An 18,666-nucleotide genomic window follows, 5' to 3' on the forward strand; every position below is an offset into this window, starting at 1 on the left:
GCTCTAGTGCCACCCACCCCAGGCCGGTGTTTGCAGTGCTCCTGCAAAGGGTGCGAACGTGCAGCCAAGGAAGTCCATCCTGCCGTGAGCGTGACCGTCAGAGCTGCTGGGTTAAATGAGCCCAGATCTGCCTTTTTGGGTTGAAGTCCTCCAGGGGGTGGAGGATTTGCCAACCAAACACGGCTTTCGTTAGGGCTTCCAGGGCTGGCCGTGCAGCTGGGCAGCCGCCTCTGACTGCTGGCCCCCGCCCCCATGGCCCCACGTGGGCCGAGCAGGCCACGTCCCTCCCACGGGCCTAAACGAGGTTCTGCTCCGGGCCCTGGGCCTGCATTGGGTGGGAAAGGGGTGCGTGGGGGAGTTGCCCCTCCTGCCTGGGAAGGGGCTTTCCTGATTATCTGCATGCCGTGCCACTCTGAATCTTCCAGCTTCCACCTCCTCAGTCTGGGCTGCTTCCAAGGACACTCTCTTCTGCCAACACGCACGGCATATGTTCCGAATTGGAGCAGCCCAGCTCCACCGGTCGGCCTGCGCCGCCGGGCCGTGTGCACGCACGCGTACAACGCAGGAATACGTGCTCGGCGGTGCGAGCTCACACACACGGCAGCGGTTCTCACCTGCAGCCCGCCCTCGTGCCCGGCCACCCTCGCCATTGCGTTTCCATGCTGACCCCATGCACCCACCCCCACCAGCCCTGGGCCGTAAGCACGTGGCCCCCTCACGACACCTGCTGTGCAGCTACACTGTTTTGTACATATCTCCAATTGTGGACATTTAAGCCAAGCCAATTCGAAACATTCCAAGCCCAATGCCAGAGCCTAGACATTTGGCGCAGTCGAGGAAGATGCCGATTCCATGTGGAAACTCGAGCTGCCTTGGCAACTCGAGAGCTGCATCCAAATTAGATTTCATGGAACATGTGCACATTGGTAAATAAACGGAATTAGATTTATTTATTCTGCCTTCGGTTTTTCTCTCCATTGTGGAAAGGAAATGGGATTCTGGCCTTTCCTGATTGGGGGCTGTGACAGTAATGTGAATTTTTTTTTTTTAAGATTTATTTTATTTATTTCTCTCCCCTTCCCCAGTGTTATCTGCTCTCTTGTGTCCATTCGCTGTGTGTTCTTCTGTGTCCGCTTGCATTCTCGGCAGCACCAGGAATCTGTGTCTCCTTTTGTTGCGTCATCTTGCTGTGTCAGCTCTCCGTGTGTGCGGCGCCACTCCTGGGCGGGCTGTGCTTTTTTCGCGCGGGGCAGCTCTCCTTACGGGGCGCGCTGCTTGCGTGTGGGGCTCCCCGACGTGGGGGACACCCCTGCAGTAACGTGCACTTTGACTGGCATGCCTCAAGCCGCATATTGGAACATATCAGGGAGGTTTTTTTTTTTCTTTCATTAACCTCATATTGGATGTAAAAGCTTGTCTTCAAGTGAGAAAGTGTTCTGCTTTGTTCTAAATTGTGAAGTGCTTTCAAGGGGTCTGGAATACTGGGGACGGGAGATTTGGGGGCTGGGGATGGGGTGTGCATGGGAAGTGGGGGTGGAGAGGCTTGGTGCCTGGAGGCCCAGCCCTGTGCCTGGATTGCACCCCGAGGACACCCAGCCCTGAGTGTGAACCCGAGCCGCTGCCTCTCCTCCCAGGGGTCCTCAGACCACATTCTCAGGCCATGGCAGCTGTCAGGGGGCCAGGTGTTCCCCAGAAGCCCTGAGTCACGGCTCTGCAGGGGACACACGTGAGCCCCACAATCTTGGCACACCCTCCCCAGGACCTGTCGGGCTTCTGGGGTTTTGCCGTGGGCTGCTATCTGTACCTCAGGAGCAAGGTCAGTGCCTTCTCGTCACCTTTAATCCAGCGCCCCAGGCTGCTCCTGCAAGCGTGGGGAGTGCTGGCTTCCCTGGAGAGCTGTGACCCATTGGAGGTCATTCGAGCAGATGGCATGAGGTCAAGGTCAGGGTTCATTGTGATGCACAGTGGTCTCAGCACCTTCCTTAAAAAGACCCTCCGCTCATTCCCCCACAAATCACCTTGGCCCGTTCGAGGCACGCCAGCTGAGCGTGTACGCGCGAGTCCGTTTCTGGACTTGGCGTTCTCTCCCACGGATGCATGTGATGACGAGGGCTGCTCTTGCACCTTCTTCTCCACCGGGACCTCCTAGCCACCTGCTGAACCAGGCGGGAAGCCCAGCACTGCCCACCCCCCACCCCCAATTTCCTGGAGCTCAGGCCTTCCCACCACGCCAAATGCCAACAGCTGGCTTGCCCCATTTTCACTCCAGCTGTTCTCTGGTGGGCTCCCAGCCGGGATCACCCAGGGGAACCTCTCGGTGCTCCAGGACTCCCAGATAAAAATCAGTCATGTCCCCGCAAACACCAGCTCGGCCAGAGCCAGAACCGCGGCCAGTCAGGCCTGGACGACCCTCCAAGGGCCCTGCTCTTAGTCATTCTTGGTTGCTGGCTGCTGTGCTCCAAACCCAGAAGCCTCACAGCTTGTGGTCTTTTAATCAGCTTTTACCACTCCAATTTAATGCATTCCTTGGGGGGAACTGGCTTGTTTTTTGATGAAATCAAATCAACTGAAGGTTCAGCCTGGGTTCACGGGCCGAGCTTACGAGGACTCGAGCGAGGAGCCAGGGCTACCGTTGGATGGAAGATCAGCGGGGACGGAGAGTCCCGAGAGTGAAGAAAGGAGTGTCGGGGCCTACGCCAGAGAAGCCTAGTGGGCTTCAGGAGAGTTCTCCTTCGGATCATCCCCCAGGAGTGGGAAAAATGATCTCACGTGAAGGACTTGCCATTCTCTGATAGCCTGTGTTGAGCTGACAACGGAGAGGAGAAAATCGGTAGTCCAGGGAGCTCCGGAGGACGGCGCTGGGCGATTGCTCTGCTGTGTGGGCAAACCTAGGAGGTCTGTGGGTCCAGGCTGGCCCGTCGTGACCCCTCCTGCAAACCAAGTGCCGAGAGATTCGCCTCAAAGCAGGGCTTCTTCCTAAAGAGGTCAGCTCTCCTGCCTTGGTTTACTAGCAGGTGTTTGCCGCCCTCATCCACACACCAGGACGGGGCAGTGTACAGCAGCCTGCCTCAGTACCAGGGCCCTCGCGGTGGAGGCTCAGGAGCTGCACCCCATCTTCCTCTCACTCCCCCTACCCCCCAGTTCTTGTGAGCCCCCAGGGTCCCAGCCGTTCAATGACCTGCTCCAGAATGTTCCTTGAGCTCAAGCCCCAGAGGTGTTCCCTTTGCTTTGGGTGGGTCCCCTGGCCTTTCGGGTTGGAGTGAAATGCTCACGCTGTTTGCGCCTGACCCCACCTCCCCCAGCCCAACGTCCCTGGCCTGAGCTGCTGCAGCCCACCCCGCTCCACCGAGCCTGAACGTCTCCTTCCCATTGCAGGTCCCTGGGAGAAGCGTGGGGCCAGGTGAAGAAGAGCCTTGCAGATGAGGCGGAGGTGCACCTCAAGTTCTCCGCCAAGGTAACCCCTCCCTGCGTACCTTTGGGGCTGGTCGTGTACTGTGGCATCGAACGTCTCTCCCGCGTGTAGCATCTGTCGATTTTTCTTGCATTGTTTTCAGGCAACCAATGTGGCATCAGGGAACACGGAGTTGGGAAGAGATGGGAAGCATCTCACCCTTAGATGGTCTTTCCACAGGCACAGAAGCCGTAAATGGCCTCAGGAGCATGGATAGTAGTAAAATACAGGAAATGGATGAGTTTTGAGTGCCTAATGCCTTTCTTTTAATAGACTTTTTTTTAATTCATTTTTTTAAAAATATTACATTCAAAAAATATGAGGTCCCCATTGACCCCCACCGCCCCCACCCCACCAGTCCCCCCACAGTAACACTCTCCCCCATCATCATGACACATCCATTGCATCTGGTGAGTACATCTCTGGGCATCGCTGCACCCCATGGCCTGTGGTCCACACCATAGCCCACACTCTCCCACGTTCCATCCAGTGGGCCATGGGAGGACATACAATGCCCGGCAATTGTCCCTGCAGCACCACCCAGGACAAATCCAAGTCCCGAAAATGCCGCCACATCTCATCTCTTCCTCCCATTCCCCGCACCCAGCAGCCACCATGGCCACTTTTTCCACACCAATGTCACATTTTCTCGATTATTAACCACAGTAGTTCATGAATAGGATATCATTAAGTCCACTCTAATCCTTACTGCATTCCTCCTTCCTGTGGACCTTGGCTTGGTTGTGTCCATTCCACATCTATATCAAGAGGGGGCTTAGATTCCACATGGATACTGGATGCAATCCTCCTGCTTTCAGTTGTAGGCACTCTAGGCTCCCTGGTGTGGTGGTTGACATTCTTCAACTCCATGTTAGCTGAGTGGGGTAAGTCCAATAAATCAGAGTGTAGGAGCTGAAGTCTGTTGAGGCTCAGGGCCTGGCTATCATATTGTCAGTCCAGAGATTCAGATCCCCTAGGTATATCTTAAACCCCAGCATCAACTACAATTCCAGTAAAGCAGCATGAAAGGCTTGTGAAAAGAGATCACATCTGAGTCCAGCTCCATCACGCAGAAACACCAGCTCCAAAGAAGGGCCAACTGACATGGCAGTGAACTCCATCTGCCATGACTGTGGAACCTGTGGGTCTCTTTAGCCCTCAAAAGAACCAATACCTGGGGTTGTATCTACTTTATCTGTCTCTGAGACTCTGCTAATAGACTTTATTTTGATGTACGTTTACATACTCCCGTTTTGAACAATGGTTATGTATAACAGCCAGCCCACAAAATTCCTGAAAGCGCAGCGTGCCGCTTTGTGAGCTGAAATGAGCCGGCTCCGCGTGTCACTGGATGCACGTCTTTGCGCAGTGAGGCTGGACACCCCTCAGTTCCTTGGGTGAACCCTAGCCTCTTCCTGCTGGGCTAAGAACATATTGACATTTTCCGCCTCCTCTTGGCGTGGGGAGACACTAGTGTATTCCAAAGGGAGGAGTTGTTGCTTAGAAAATTTCACAGTAGGAAATGACCCTTCTTTTATTTGGTTCCAAAGACCTTGCGTCGTGGCTTCCTTGAGGACAGGGATGTGTCTCGTTCCCTCCACCCTCAGTGCTCAGGTTGGTGTCGGGCACATGGTGGAAGGGCTTGATAAGCGTTTTCTGAATTCACGACTACGCAGAGCTCTCTGATTATTCCCCTTCTCTCAAGACTTCCCTGCGTTAACGGGTGACCATCCCCTTCCCCACTGCCCAGCTCGTATTTCCAGATCTCCCTGTCCAGGTCTCAGGTACTTTTTAAAGTGTCAATGTGAAATAATTCACGCTGAAGTTGTGGGACTGCCAGCGTTCCCCACAGCATACTTGCCCTTTAAAGAAAGGGAAAACTTGAGAGTGGGACCATCCCAATGACCCTTGCCTTCTTGGGGTCCCCTCTCTTCCTCTGTCCTCTCATCAGTCACTGTCCTCACAGTGTGGCCAGAGAGGGCATTTGGGTAAAGGGCTTATTAAACTCCCTTTAAACTGGGGCGCACATTACCTCCTTTGTGACTTGCCACTAGCGGGTCCCAAAGATGGCTGCCCCTTTCCCCGACTTCCGCCTTTGGCACTCACTGGTCCTGTCTCTTCCCAGGTACTTTGCCCACTGCAATGACAATTCCCTGCTTTGGGGTCCCCATGTGCCAGGGACTCTTTGAGAACAGGACTCTTTTTGTACCAAGGTCTTCCCACCTCCACCCCCCAGCCCAGGGACTAAATGAATACAAAACTTGCTAAGTGGAAGGAGAGCTGGGGCAGGAGGAAGAGGCAGTGCCGTCAACAGCGCCCTGCTTCGGAAAGATATTAGTGCCCCACGATGGAGTTGACACCCAGATGCCAGCGAGAGTCCCCCAGGCTAACTGCACAGTAACCTCGTTACTCCAGGCACTGCACAAGGAAATTGCCACTCAAGCCCTAGGAGAGGAGAGCTCCAGGATTCCGTCTCTTTCCTGTCTTGCATACAAAGCAGCAAGTTGGTTTTAAGCTGTGGAGCCTGGGTGGTATCTCCCGTCGGTCTCCTTTATCCTACCCTAGACCCCTGCAGCTCAGTTGTCTGCGGCGGGTGGAAGCTTCCATTGATGGGAGATGAGTGGGACGGTGCCTGACAGAGGAGGCGGGTGCAGAGAGTTGGGTCTGTGAGCATCTGTAGTGCCACCTGCTGGATCCCCGGGACTCCTGGTGGGATTTACTCTCCATCAGCAGAACCCTTGATTCTTGATTGTTGGCTTGAGTACTCAACAGGTGACAAAACACCCTCAGATTGGGCGTGGCCATGCAAGTGTGCTAGGTGGCGATATACTTGATAGAGCTCATGACCCTGATTTTATCAGCTTCCAGGCAAAGCAGATGTCTCTGTTTCACAGAGGAGAAGGGGGCAAGGAGATTAAACCACAGCCCATGGTCACACAGCCAAGTGGGCTCAGCTACTCTGGTAGGTTGAGTTATGACCCCAGAAAACTTCAGGCCCTTCATCCCAGTCCCTTTCCTGCGGGGTTGACCCCATTGCAAACAGGACCTCTTAAAGGTGTTACTTTTAGTTAATGGTGGCCCAGCTGAAGGAGGGTCTTAATCCTATCACGGGAGGACTTCTAGAGAGAAAGCCACCAGGACGAGGGGGACGCCAAAGTCAGCGGAACCCAGAAGAGAAAGGAGAGGATACCTCCATGTGATGGGAAGGCCAAGGAACCCAAGGATTGCCGGCCAGCCAGAACGGTACCCATCCCAGGAGGAAGCAGCCTTCCAGCCTCAGAAACCATGAGCCAAAAAATTCCCACTGTAGAACCAACCCACTGTGTGGTATTTGTCGTAGCAGCCACAAAACTAAGGCAGCTACTTAAGAAGCACAGGAGGGACTGAACGAGTTGGAGACTGGGTCCCCAGACCCTTTCTTTAGAACACAGAGCCCGGTTGTTGAGCAGTGGTCCACCCGCTCGTGGGGGGCCATCTCCAAGGTGGTCCAGGCTGGTCCTCGAGATGCTTGGGGATGTCTTAAGTCAGGGGTTGATGGATCCAGGCAGACTCTACCATTCAGCTGAGCGGAGCCTTTGGCAGAACATTCTCACAAAATAGACTTTTCTTTGACAGCCTCTGCAGCCTCCAGCCCACTAGAGGGGTCTCTGGCTATCTGTTCTGGTGGTCTCTGGCAATCAGAATAGCAGGCCATGATCTCCCAGCATCTCCTGGAGATGAAAGTTGGATTGAGTTGTCTGCCATGGATAATATGACTCTGTGTGTGCAAAACCCATTTTAATATCTGCTCTAAGGGCTGATTGAAATTCTGCTCCTGAGTGCTCTGTGTCAGGGGTAAAAGCTTTTTAAGAAATGCAATTTTCTTAAGGCAATCTTTCAGGCTTTCCTAGGCTACTGGCTCAAGCCATTGTTAACAGCAACAGGCTGTTAAAGAAATTAGATGGCTATATACAAAGGGAGTCACACTTGACTCCAACTAAAGAAGGGAGAATAGAAAAATTCCTTCCGGTGGGGGAAATTCTTATCCTGCAGCAGAGGCTGTGCGTTCAGTCAGAAGATTTGGGGAGATAGCGGGAGTCAGAAGATGTGAGTTTTATCTCAGTGCTGTTATTAACAGGCTTTGGGGTCTTAGGACACACTGCATCTCTGGGCCTTAATCCCTTCATGTGTGAATTGACGTTTGGACCAAATCAGCATCTTCCAACTTGCTGGATGGTGACCCACTGTAAGAAATGCATTTTACATGCAACTCAGAACACACGTATATCCACACACACAGATAGCCAAAACGAACGCAGGGTGGTTTAACCACTACCTAGAATGGATACTCACATTTTCTCTCTGTCTAGTCTGTTCTCATCAAAAAGCTGGTCTGAGTCCACCGTCTTAGTTTGTCAGGGCTGCTGACAAATACCAGGCTGGTTGAGTTAAACAATAGGAATTTATCACATCCCGGTTTGGGAGACTAGAAGTCCGAAATCAAGGTGTGGGGAGGATCACGCTTTCATCCTTCTCTGGAGCGGGTGGCGTTCTCTGGAGCATGTGGCGTTCTGGTGGTGGCTTGCCGGCAATCCCTGACTCAGTCTCCCCCTCTGTCGTGTGGCCGTTTGTCTCCTCCTGTCTGTCCAGATTTCTCCTGCTTACAAGGACTGCTGTCATCTTGGAGTAAGGCCCACCCTGATTCAGTTGGTCTCACCTCCCAGGATCTCGGAAGACCCCGTTTACACACGACTCCGTCCACAGAGCTGGGGGTTAGGGATCGAACGTGTCACGAGTCGATCTGTAATACCCATGACCTTGGTGGTACAACTCTTAGCCGACCACCATGGGAGAAACCCTGGGCTAGGTCGTCTGTGAAGCTCCTTCCAGCTTGACAGTTCTCCTAACTCGCTTCTGATGTGCAAGATGAGAGAGAAACCCGAGATGGAAGTAGTTCTGGAAAAGCAAATAGATGGGCTGCGGTAGCTCGTGTCCGAGGTGGAAGGTCCCCTGTATTAAAAGACCGCTCCGCGGGAGACGTTCTGACAACAGGCCAGCCCGATGGTTGGTGAAGACGAGCTTTCAGGAAGGACTTTAGGTTCCTTGTTTAAACAAAGATGCCTAAACCAACTGATGATGCAACTGGAAAATGACCTTATACGGAAGGTTCAATGCGGATCAGCAGAATATCCATGTCTACATAAAATACCATGACTTTAAAATGCTGTTTGACCTAAAGTAAGGGTGAAATGGAAAGGAGAAATGAGTTTATATGGCTACGAGTTTCTAAAAAAGAGTCTGGAGGCTGGCAGAAGGTTTGCCCTCATGCACAACTGAGCAGAGTCAGAGAGACAGATAAAGCAGATACAACCCCCAGATATTGGTTCCTTTGAGGGCTAAAGAGACCCATGGGAGTTATGGTCATGGCCGATGGGGTTAACTACCAGGGCAGATGGCCCCTCTTTGGAAATGGTGTTTATGTGTGATGAATCTGGACTCAGATGGGATCTCCCTTCATAAGACTTTCATGCTAATGTGCTGGAGGTGCAGTTAATGTTGGGGTTTAAGATATATTTAGGGGATTTGAATCTCTGGACTGACAATGTGATAGCCAGATCCTGAGCCTCAACAGACTCCAGCACCTACAATCTGATTTATTGGACTTACCACACTCAGCTAAGATGGAGGTGAAGAAGGACAACCACCACACCATGGAGCCTAGAGTGATTACAACTGAAAATGGGAGGATTGCATCCAGCATCCAGGTGGAATCTGAGCCTCCTCTTGACATAAAGGTGCAATGGACACAACCAATCCAGTGTCCACATAGAAGAGGTGGCATTGGATTGGGAAAAGTGGACATAATGGACAAAGGGTATGGGGAAAGGCAGGAAGAGATGAGAGGTGGAGGCGTCTTCGGGACATGGAGCTGCCCTGGATGGTGCTTCAGAGGTAATCACCGGACATTGTAAATCCTCACAGGGCCTACATGATGGAATAGAGGAGAGTATGGGCCATGATGTGAACCAATGTATATGAGGTGCAGAGGTGCCCAAAGATGTACTTACCAAATCCAATGGATGTGTCATGATGATGGAAACGAGTGTTGTTGGGGGGGGGGAGAGGGGGGGTGGGGGGGTGGGGTTGAATGGGACCTCACATATATATTTTTTAATGTAATATTATTACAAAGTCAATAAAAAATAAAAAAATTAAAAAAAAAAAAAAAAAAAAAAAGAAAATGCATTAAACACAAAAGGGAATAATAATAAATTACTATCAAAATGAAAAAAAAATAATAATAATAATATAATAAACAACAAAATTCTGTCCCTTTATAATTAAAAAAAAAAAAAAACAAAAAAAAAAACAAAGATGCCTAAAAGTTAAGAATGAGTGTTTTACACCCCAAAAAAATGCCAAGTCAACTTTCTTAAAGGACAAAAAAAAAGCCTTTTGAAAGTACTTAAAAATATAGAGATGGGGAATTTAGGGGTCGTTATCGATGACATTGAATCACCTCTCACAGCTGGAAGCATTACATTTTCAGAATGCTGCCTGGTGTTTCCAGAAAACATTTTGGTCTGGACCACAGAGCCTGGGTGGGGCCCAGGAATCCTTCATTCTGCAAAGCCCTTTCAGGTCACTTCTGAGCCCATTAAGAACCTGGCCATCACATGCGTCCTGGATGCTCAGACTCCACAGTGACCAAGCAGCAAGGCCAAGTTGGCCCCAGCCTCGGCCAGCGAAGGTCTCCCCGGCGGCTGAGCTGTCGAGCTCCTCCTACCTGGCAAATGCCTGCCCTGAGAGGGAAAGGGATTTGCTCACTTTCAAGTCGATGGCGTCCTACAAACTGCCACCAGACGGGGGTGTCTTCCTATAAAAGGAAACATCGAGAAGTACGAAAACTAACATGAGAAAATTTGCAGCCACGACCGGGCATCTCCTGCAACAAGGAAGGAAGGGCGTTTGGACGACCCACTCGTGGTGAGCCTGCAAAGGTCATCGGCAAAGCCGGCTTCTCATCACCCAGGGCACCGGGCGCCGTGGCTTTGCTCATTGCCTCAACCAGCCAGGAACGAGGCGTCCGTGCGGCACGTGGCCAAAGGCGGCCTCTGTCCCCCTCGGAGCTCATGGTTAATAAGTGGGTTGTTTCCAACAAGGAACCCCTAAGTCCCTGCCAGCGCCAGAGAAAGAGAGTGAAGTGTGAACCTGCCGAGGAGGAAGAGGAGGGAAACCACAGGGTCGCAGAGGGGCTGCTGTCTGTGCGGGGAGCCTCAGTGCGGCTCCCCTGAGGCACTTCGGGGGCAGGTGGAGGCTGAGCCAGGAAGGCTGAAGGGGACTGAGCTTGGGGGGAGCCTAGAGGCTGAGTTGTGTGTGGGGCCCTGGGGGGCTGAGTCAGAGGCCTAGGAAGCTTCCTGGGGTCCTAGGAGACCGAGTTGGGGGTTTCAAAGAGGCCAAGTAGCTGGAGCAATCGGGGAAACCTTGGAGTCTAAGTCACCAAGACCCTAGGAGGGGGGAAAGCAGACTTGGCCCAGTGGATAGGGCGTCTGCCTACCACATGGGAGGTTCCCGGTTCAAACCCCAGGCCTACTTGACCCGTGTGGAGCTGGCCCATGCGCAGTGCTGATGTGCGCAAGGAGTGCCCTGCCACGCAGGGGTGTCCCCTGAGTAGGGGAGCCCCACGCACAGGAAGTGCGCCCCGTAAGGAGAGCTGCCTAGCGCAAGATAAGTTCAGCCTGCCCAAGAATGGCGCTACACACACGGAGAGCTATTGCAGCAAGACGACGCAACAGAAAGAAACACAGATTCCCAGTGCTGCTGGCAAGAATAGAAGGGGACACAGAAGAACACACAGCGAATGGACACAGAGAGCAGACAACTGGGGGGGGGGGGGGGGAGAGAAATAAATAAAAAATCTTTAAAAAAAAAAGAAAAACAAAAGACCCTAGGAGGCCCGGGCATTTGGGGTGGGGGGCAGCTCTAGGAGGCCAGGTCAGGGAGGGCTCTGGGCTGTTCACCCGGCTTGGACCGAAGCAGATCCACGTTGATCTGCTTTCTTATATAAAGAAATCTCATGTTCCGAACAAAAAAAATGACTCTTAAGAAAATGTTTTTTGTTTTTAAAAAAGGGATTGGGTAGGAAAGATATAGAAGGCAGAAGCTGAAAACCCAGTGCCACCCAGCTCCCCTCCACTCATCACCCTCTGTCTCTGCCTTTGGAAGAGGAGACAGGGCCCTTTCGGAGGAGGTGGGAAGTGTCCCTATCTCTCCATCTAGACCAGGAAGCGAGAAAACTGTCCACGGGTGCAGCTCAGCAGAGCCGCCTTGTTTCCAACAGGCTTCAAGTAGCTCCAGCCATGAATTCCTTGAGGTTTGCGCCATTGCTGGGTTCTCAGCATCCAGCACATAGTAGATGTTCAATAAATGGAACTGACGCTGTTGAACAGTTCTTTATCAAAGGACATGGAGCCGCCCCTGTGTTGAGTGCTTGAGGGACAAACGGGGAACATGATTCTTGCCCTCAGCTCCCAGTTTGGAGAGTGAAACAGACACACATCTGAGCAAACCCAAAGCCAAACCTGGAAGCTTCGAGGAGGAAGGCATTAGCTGATGGGGAGGGACTCTGGGCAAGCTTCACAGGCTCCAACCCGTTCATTCTGTTGATGTGAAAACAGGTCTGGTGAGCTAAGGCTATTGGTCTAAGCTGCGACCTGGCCAGGGCCCACCTCCCTCTAGCCTCCCATTGGACAGGGCCGGGACCTCCCCAGACCCCACCCCACCTGCAGGAGGACAGAGGGCCACCCCCTCCCTCCCTTCGCTGCCGACACCCTGGATCCTGAGTGTCCCCCTCCTGGCCCCTTTCCTTGGCAGCTCCACAGTGAGGTGGAGAAGCCCCTAATGAACTTCCGAGAGAACTTCAAGAAAGACATGAAAAAGTGTGACCACCACATCGCCGACCTTCGCAAGCAGCTGGCCAGCCGCTACGCCTCAGTGGAGAAGGTGAGGAGGGCCTAGGGTGTAACGGGGGCAGGAAGACGGGGGCAGGGAGCTGAGAAACCTTGAAGGGGCTCATGTGCCAAGGCCGAGGTCTTTGCCCGCCATGAGATGGGATCGAGAGGGAGGTACGAGCCTTGAGCCCATGCCCGAGAATCCCCACCCAGGTCAGGGCTGCTGCCCTGGGTGCTTGGATGAATGCCTGCAGGGGCAGTGAGGGTGGGGAGGGGCCGCAGCTGTGGGGGCAGGTAGAGTGGGGCTGGGGGAGCTGGGCACATGAGACTCGGTAAACCCAGGCTCTCAGGGGAGGGCAGGGCCTGGGCCTGCCCCCTTCTGCTGCTCCTGACCTTGAAGGTTCTCCCTAAGTCGTTCTCGGCTGATGCCCAGCGGCTCGCCTTTACTTGGAGGTTGGGCAGAGCTGCGGTGGTGACCTTGAAGGTTCTCCCTAAGTCGTTCTCGGCTGATGCCCAGCGGCTCGCCTTTACTTGGAGGTTGGGCAGAGCTGCGGTGGTGACCTTGAAGGTTCTCCCTAAGTCGTTCTCGGCTGATGCCCAGCGGCTCGCCTTTACTTGGAGGTTGGGCAGAGCTGCGGTGGTGACCTTGAAGGTTCTCCCTAAGTCATTCTCGGCTGATGCCCAGTGGCTCGCCTTTACTTGGAGGTTGGGCAGAGCTGCGGTGGTGACCTTGAAGGTTCTCCCTAAGTCGTTCTCGGCTGATGCCCAGTGGCTCGCCTTTACTTGGAGGTTGGGCAGAGCTGCGGGTGGTGACCTTGAAGGTTCTCCCTAAGTCGTTCTCGGCTGATGCCCAGCAGCTCGCCTTTACTTGGAGGTTGGGCAGAGCTGCGGGTGGTGGGAGCTGCTGAAGCCCAACCCTAGGAGGAAGAGCTCCCGCAGAGCACGGACCCCAGTGCCTTAGTGCAGAGTGCACTGCTGGCACCCCAGGCCCTGCCAGCTGCTTCTGCTCAAGGGCTCTGGAGGAGGGTCAGCCGCAGCCAGGGGTGCAACGAGGAACTGTGATGGGTGAGGCCGGGACCCGTGAGGGCAGCAAGAGGCGAGGGGTTCGTTCTGCTCTGGAAAGGAGCAGTGGTGCTGCCTGCCCGTTGACCACAATGGGAGAAGACGGAGCTGGCCTTTGTGGTCCCTTCTAACCCTGAGGGGCTCTGTTTTAGGACTGACTGGGTACCCCACGTGTGTACACGATCCAAAGAAAGTATGTTCTCAGGCTGGCTCTAAGCCAGGTCAAGATGCAGTTGAAAAGGTAGTGGAGAAGTTTTGGTCATGGTGGCTGGTGATGGTAGCACCTCATTGTGAATGAGATCACACTGAAATGTCTACCTGAAAGCAGTTAAAATGGGAAATATGTTATGTATGTGTCACCACAGTTAAAAAAGATGGGGTTGAAAGAGCGCTGGGCAGGGATGAGGAGCCCCGAGTTGCCGTGTGCACTGCCAACAACTAGCTTGGTGATGCCATCCAGCTGCTTGGCCTCTCTGAGCCACTGTGGCCTCAGTCACAAAGACAGGGGGAGTTGGGGACTAGCAGAAGGAAGCCTGGCTCTCAGCTCTGCGTCTGACCCCAGGCCCGGAAAGCCCTCACCGAAAGGCAGCGGGACCTGGAGATGAAGACCCAGCAGCTAGAGATCAAGCTCAGCAACAAGACGGAAGAGGACATCAAGAAGGCCCGGAGGAAGTCCACACAGGCTGGTGAGCGCTGGCCCCGCGCCCTCGGCTGGCTGCCCCGGGGGGAGGGGGCTGGGAGGTCCCTGGGAAGGGGTGTCTCTGCTTTGAAGGATTGCAGAAGGGAAAACTGCGTGGCCTTGTCTGCAAGGAGGCGCCCAGTCTCCTCTCTCCTAAGGAGGAGACTGGAGGGGGCGGGGTGATGGGGGTAGCAGGACAGGCTGTCCCCAGGCTGTTGTCCAGTCAGGTACTTCCTGCCCATGGCTCTTTCTTGACCAAGCCCTGGATCTCTGATGAGGAGATGGACAAACTCCTCCATGCACCCAGAGCCCCGGGGGGCCCTACTCCTGCATGGAGCGTGCAACTCCCTGCCCACAAAGGGGGTGTCATGCTCCAAGCGTTCTCCTTGGATGACGCGCCTGTTTTGTTTAATGAGATATACAGAATCTTCTTCTAGTCATGGTTTCTGCTGCCACCTAGTGGCAAAGGTTAGCTACTGCACCCAGAAAGGGGAGGCCAGTTAGATTTCGTGAAAAACAAAATCTTTCTCAAAGAAACTAAGTTTCACTACATGCAAGGATACAGCATATTGCCTTCCAAGATTAAGATGTGCACTGCAGGATTAGGTTTTGAATTAGGGGTCCACTAGGTCTCTTTGACCTCAACTTCTGATGGACCTATTATACTTAATCCCCTGTAGATCTTTGAAATAAAGTGGTATAGAAAAAAGTTAATAGCAAAATAATGTAGCATAAACACAACTTTTAATATACAGATCTCTTAATATGCAGTAATTAATTACTGGATCCAGAAGTAGAAGGCATAATATACTTACTGGGAATGGAAAGAGGGAAGCCAGGAAGGAGAAGAGACATTTAAATTATTTCAGTGTAAGTTATTAAATAATAAAACTGTTGCAAAAACAGTATCAATACATGGAAAAAATTTAAGCCATGCATAAGAATATGAAATCTTATTTGTCAGAAATGATCACCATCAACACTTCCTAGTGTTTAATTTTTAAAAATAATTGCATTTAAATTTATATAAATTGGATCCTATACTTTGTTCTGAACTAATTTTAATTTTAATCTTGGATATTGTTCTATTTAATTACCTCAGTCTTTAACCCATCCATCCACACACATCAGACTCTTTAATTGTTGACTAGCACCCAATTGTATAGCTATATCCAAATTTATGTCATCAGTCCCCTAATTGATTTTTTTTAGGATTTTTAAAATTGTCTCCGAGTGTTCTCCAATGCTGGCAATGCTGTACTGTTGTATATATTTCTTTGGCTGCATGTGCCCAGGTCTGTATATGTAGATAATAAGATGTGAAGTACAGGGCCCAAGGCTTTTATCAATTTTGAGGGATATTTCCAAAAGACCTTCCCGAGAGGTTGGACCCACCAGTTGTCTCTGCGTGACTGTTTTCTTAAACTCTTGTCAGAGCTTAAACTCTTGTCAGAGAATATTATCAAATTCTGAAACCACAGCTGATTGGTGAGAAAGAATATATTGTTTTTAATTTGCAATGCTTTATGAGTAGGGTTGAGTAGGCATTTAAAAAACTATAATTATTAGTCCTTTGTGACTTGTTTCCTGAGAACCGATGAACTCATGTCCTTCCCGCATTTTCTCGTTGAGTGACTAGTCTTGCTCTCATTGATTGGATGGAAGCATTCTTTATGTACTGGGGAAATTAACCCTTTCTCATTTGAATTGCAAGTGGTTTTTTTAGGCTGTCATTTATCTTTTGATTTTGTTCTTGGTTTTTTTGCTTGCTTGATTTTATTTTTCTCTATTTGCTGTTTCTTGTTGCCTTTCTATACCATGATCTTTCCCTTCCCCATTCCAAAGTTACTTTAAAAAAATAAAATGTCACCTTTTTTTTTTTTTCTGTTTTCTTGTTAGTTTCAGGTGGTTTTTTAACAATTAAATATTTGGCCCACCAGGAATTCATTTTCCTTCACCTCACTCCTTTAACCATATTCCACAGGTTTTTTATTTATACTGTTTTGATGAAATGTTTTAGATACTTTGCTGTTTGGGTTTGATTTCATCTTTGATACAAGAATTGTTTCAAAGAAAATCTTAAAATGTCCAAGTGCAGAGGCTTTGTTATTGCTGTTTTATAGTTCTGTTATTTGTTTCTCATTTACTTACATCATCATCAGATAAGACGATCAGTGATCTTTCTAGGGTCAGAATTACTTTGTGAGGAAAATTACTAGTCTTTAGACATGACTATGAAAAACGTCATTTTTTGGAGCACGTACTTTGAGCCAGGCCCCAGGCTGGTGCCTTTGAGCATTCTCTCCTATAGTCTTTCACAGGCCCCTTGTCAGGAGGTATTTTTATGCCCTTTTATGGGTGAGGAAACTGACAACAAAAAGTAGATTAAAAACTTCCCCAAGACCTACAGTTATGCAGTGAGCAGGCTGGGATTTAGTCCTCTCTTATTCCAAAGCCTTTTGCTTATAGCCATTTTGCTGACAATAAAAATGCCGCCTTTTCTCTCTGCCCCTTCTTTTTCCTTCCCCTCCCTCATGAGGCTTTTGTGAGGCCAAAGTGACTGGAAGGGAGAGCATCTGTATCCTCAGGGGCTTTACTTCAAGTCATCATCATTGTCACCATCGACGTCGCACTCCTACCCTTATGATGCTGGCACTGTGCCGGTGTCCGTCCTGAGTACCCTATGTATATTGACTTATTTCGTCTCCACAATGACTCTGGGAAACTATAATTATTATTCCCATTTTACAGATGAGGAAACTGAGTCACAGGCTGCTACTAGATAGTGGAGCCAGCACAACAGCCCAGGCACTCTGGTTCCAGAAGCGAAGGTCTTACCTGGAACTTTCAGAGGCGTCCAATTTCAAACCCTTGGGTGCCGAAGAGAAAAGGTGCAGCCTCCCTGCCTACTCTACTTCCTGCTGCTGCAGAAGTTTCTGACGCATGTTCTCAAAATCAGGATCACCCCATGGGGCTTAGGAATTGTATGTTTTACCTTTATAGGGCAAAGTATTTTTTTAAAAAAAGATACTTAGATTACATAAATGTCACATAAAAAATATAGGGAATTCCCTTATGCCCTGCTCCCCGCACCTCCCATGTTTTCCCACATTAACATCGTTCATTAGTGAGGCACATTGATTGCAATTGATTAACACATTTTGGAGCATTGCCACTAAGCGTGGATTAAAATTTACATTGTAATTTACACTGTCTCCCACCTAATTCTATAGGTTATGGTAAGATATATAAGGGTCTGCATCACTCGTTGCAAAGTTATTTAGGACAATTCTCAAGTCCCAAAAATACCCCCATACTACACCCATTTTTCCCTCTCCCTGCCCTCAGAACCTCCAGTGGCCACTGCCTCCATATCAATGATACAATTTCTTCCATTGCTAGAATCACAATAAGTCTATAGCAGAATACCAGTAAGTATACTTTAGTCCACAGTTCATTCCCCAATCCTGAGAATTCTGGGATGATGATGCCCACTCCACCTCTAATTGGGAGGGAGCTGCCATCCCATAGGGCCAATGGATGGGATCCTATTGCTTGCAGTTGTAGACTCTCTCGGTTCCTTGGTATAGTAGTTGTCCATCATCACCTCCTTGTTAGTTGCCCTGGGTGAGACCAAAGAACTAGAGAGTAGATGTTGCAGCTCCGTTGAGATTCAGGGCCCAGCTGGCACATGGACAGTCCAAAGATTTAAGTCTCTTTGACGTATACATACCAACTCTAGTACTAATTATAGGTTCAAATAGAAGGACAGAAGAGCCATGTGTAGGGAAACCACAACTGAGTCAAACTCTGTCATACTGGGGAGCATAAATTCCAAAATTTAAATTGCCCACTGGCAAGGCACCAAACTCCTGAGTTATCTGACCTGACTGTAGTTCTGGATGTCTCCACAGCCCTCAGGAGCCCTGCTATTTGGGGTAGTAGCTACTTTGGCAGTCAATGAGATCCTGCTGAGATGAGCATAAGTGTAACCTCTGGAATGACCTCCCAACTCACTTTGAAGTCTCTTAGCCATGTAAACTCATTTGTCTTTACCTTTTCCCCCTTTTTATCAAGGTCTTTTTCCAGTTGTATTGCTAGTTGAATGCTTGGTAGTAATCCCTTGGCGCCAGGGAGGCCCATCCCCGGGAGTCATGTCCCACACTGGGGAGAAGGTAATGTATTTATATGCTGAGTTTGACTTAGAGAGAGGCCACATTTGAGTAACAAGGAGGCTCCCAAGAGGCAACTCTTAGGCACCCTATAATACTAGGCTAAGTTTCAATTTCAAGAGTAAATGTTCATACACACAGTCATCAAAATCAAGATCCTGTCAATGCTCCTTCCTCCTTCACTAGTCATTCCTCCTGTACTTGGGGAATTCTTGCTGTTCATTAGAGAATGTGGCAGAGCTCCCCAGGATGGGAATTCTACAGTATTTCAGTTATTGTGTGAATCTCCACCCACCATGACAATGCCCCATAAACATTTGAACACATTTATATGCCTTATATGTATGCCCAGGTGAGCATCCTCCCATGTAT

The 18,666-nt window shown here is 50.5% G+C and overlaps 1 protein-coding gene across 4 annotated transcripts in view; it reads left to right on the forward strand.

The window, feature by feature from the left end:
• Positions 1-18,666, forward strand: part of GAS7 (growth arrest specific 7) — a 224,304-nt gene that overhangs the window by 196,096 nt on the left and 9,542 nt on the right. For all 4 annotated transcript variants that reach the window (XM_004460221.4, XM_071210318.1, XM_023589330.3 and 1 more), the window contains exons 9-11: positions 3,376-3,454; positions 12,305-12,433; positions 14,006-14,129. In XM_004460221.4, the coding sequence (XP_004460278.1) occupies positions 3,376-3,454; positions 12,305-12,433; positions 14,006-14,129 (332 nt within the window). The remainder of the gene's footprint in view (positions 1-3,375; positions 3,455-12,304; positions 12,434-14,005; positions 14,130-18,666) is intronic.

Source organism: Dasypus novemcinctus, chromosome 21 (genome assembly GCF_030445035.2).
Source record: "Dasypus novemcinctus isolate mDasNov1 chromosome 21, mDasNov1.1.hap2, whole genome shotgun sequence".
NCBI lineage: Eukaryota > Metazoa > Chordata > Mammalia > Cingulata > Dasypodidae > Dasypus > Dasypus novemcinctus.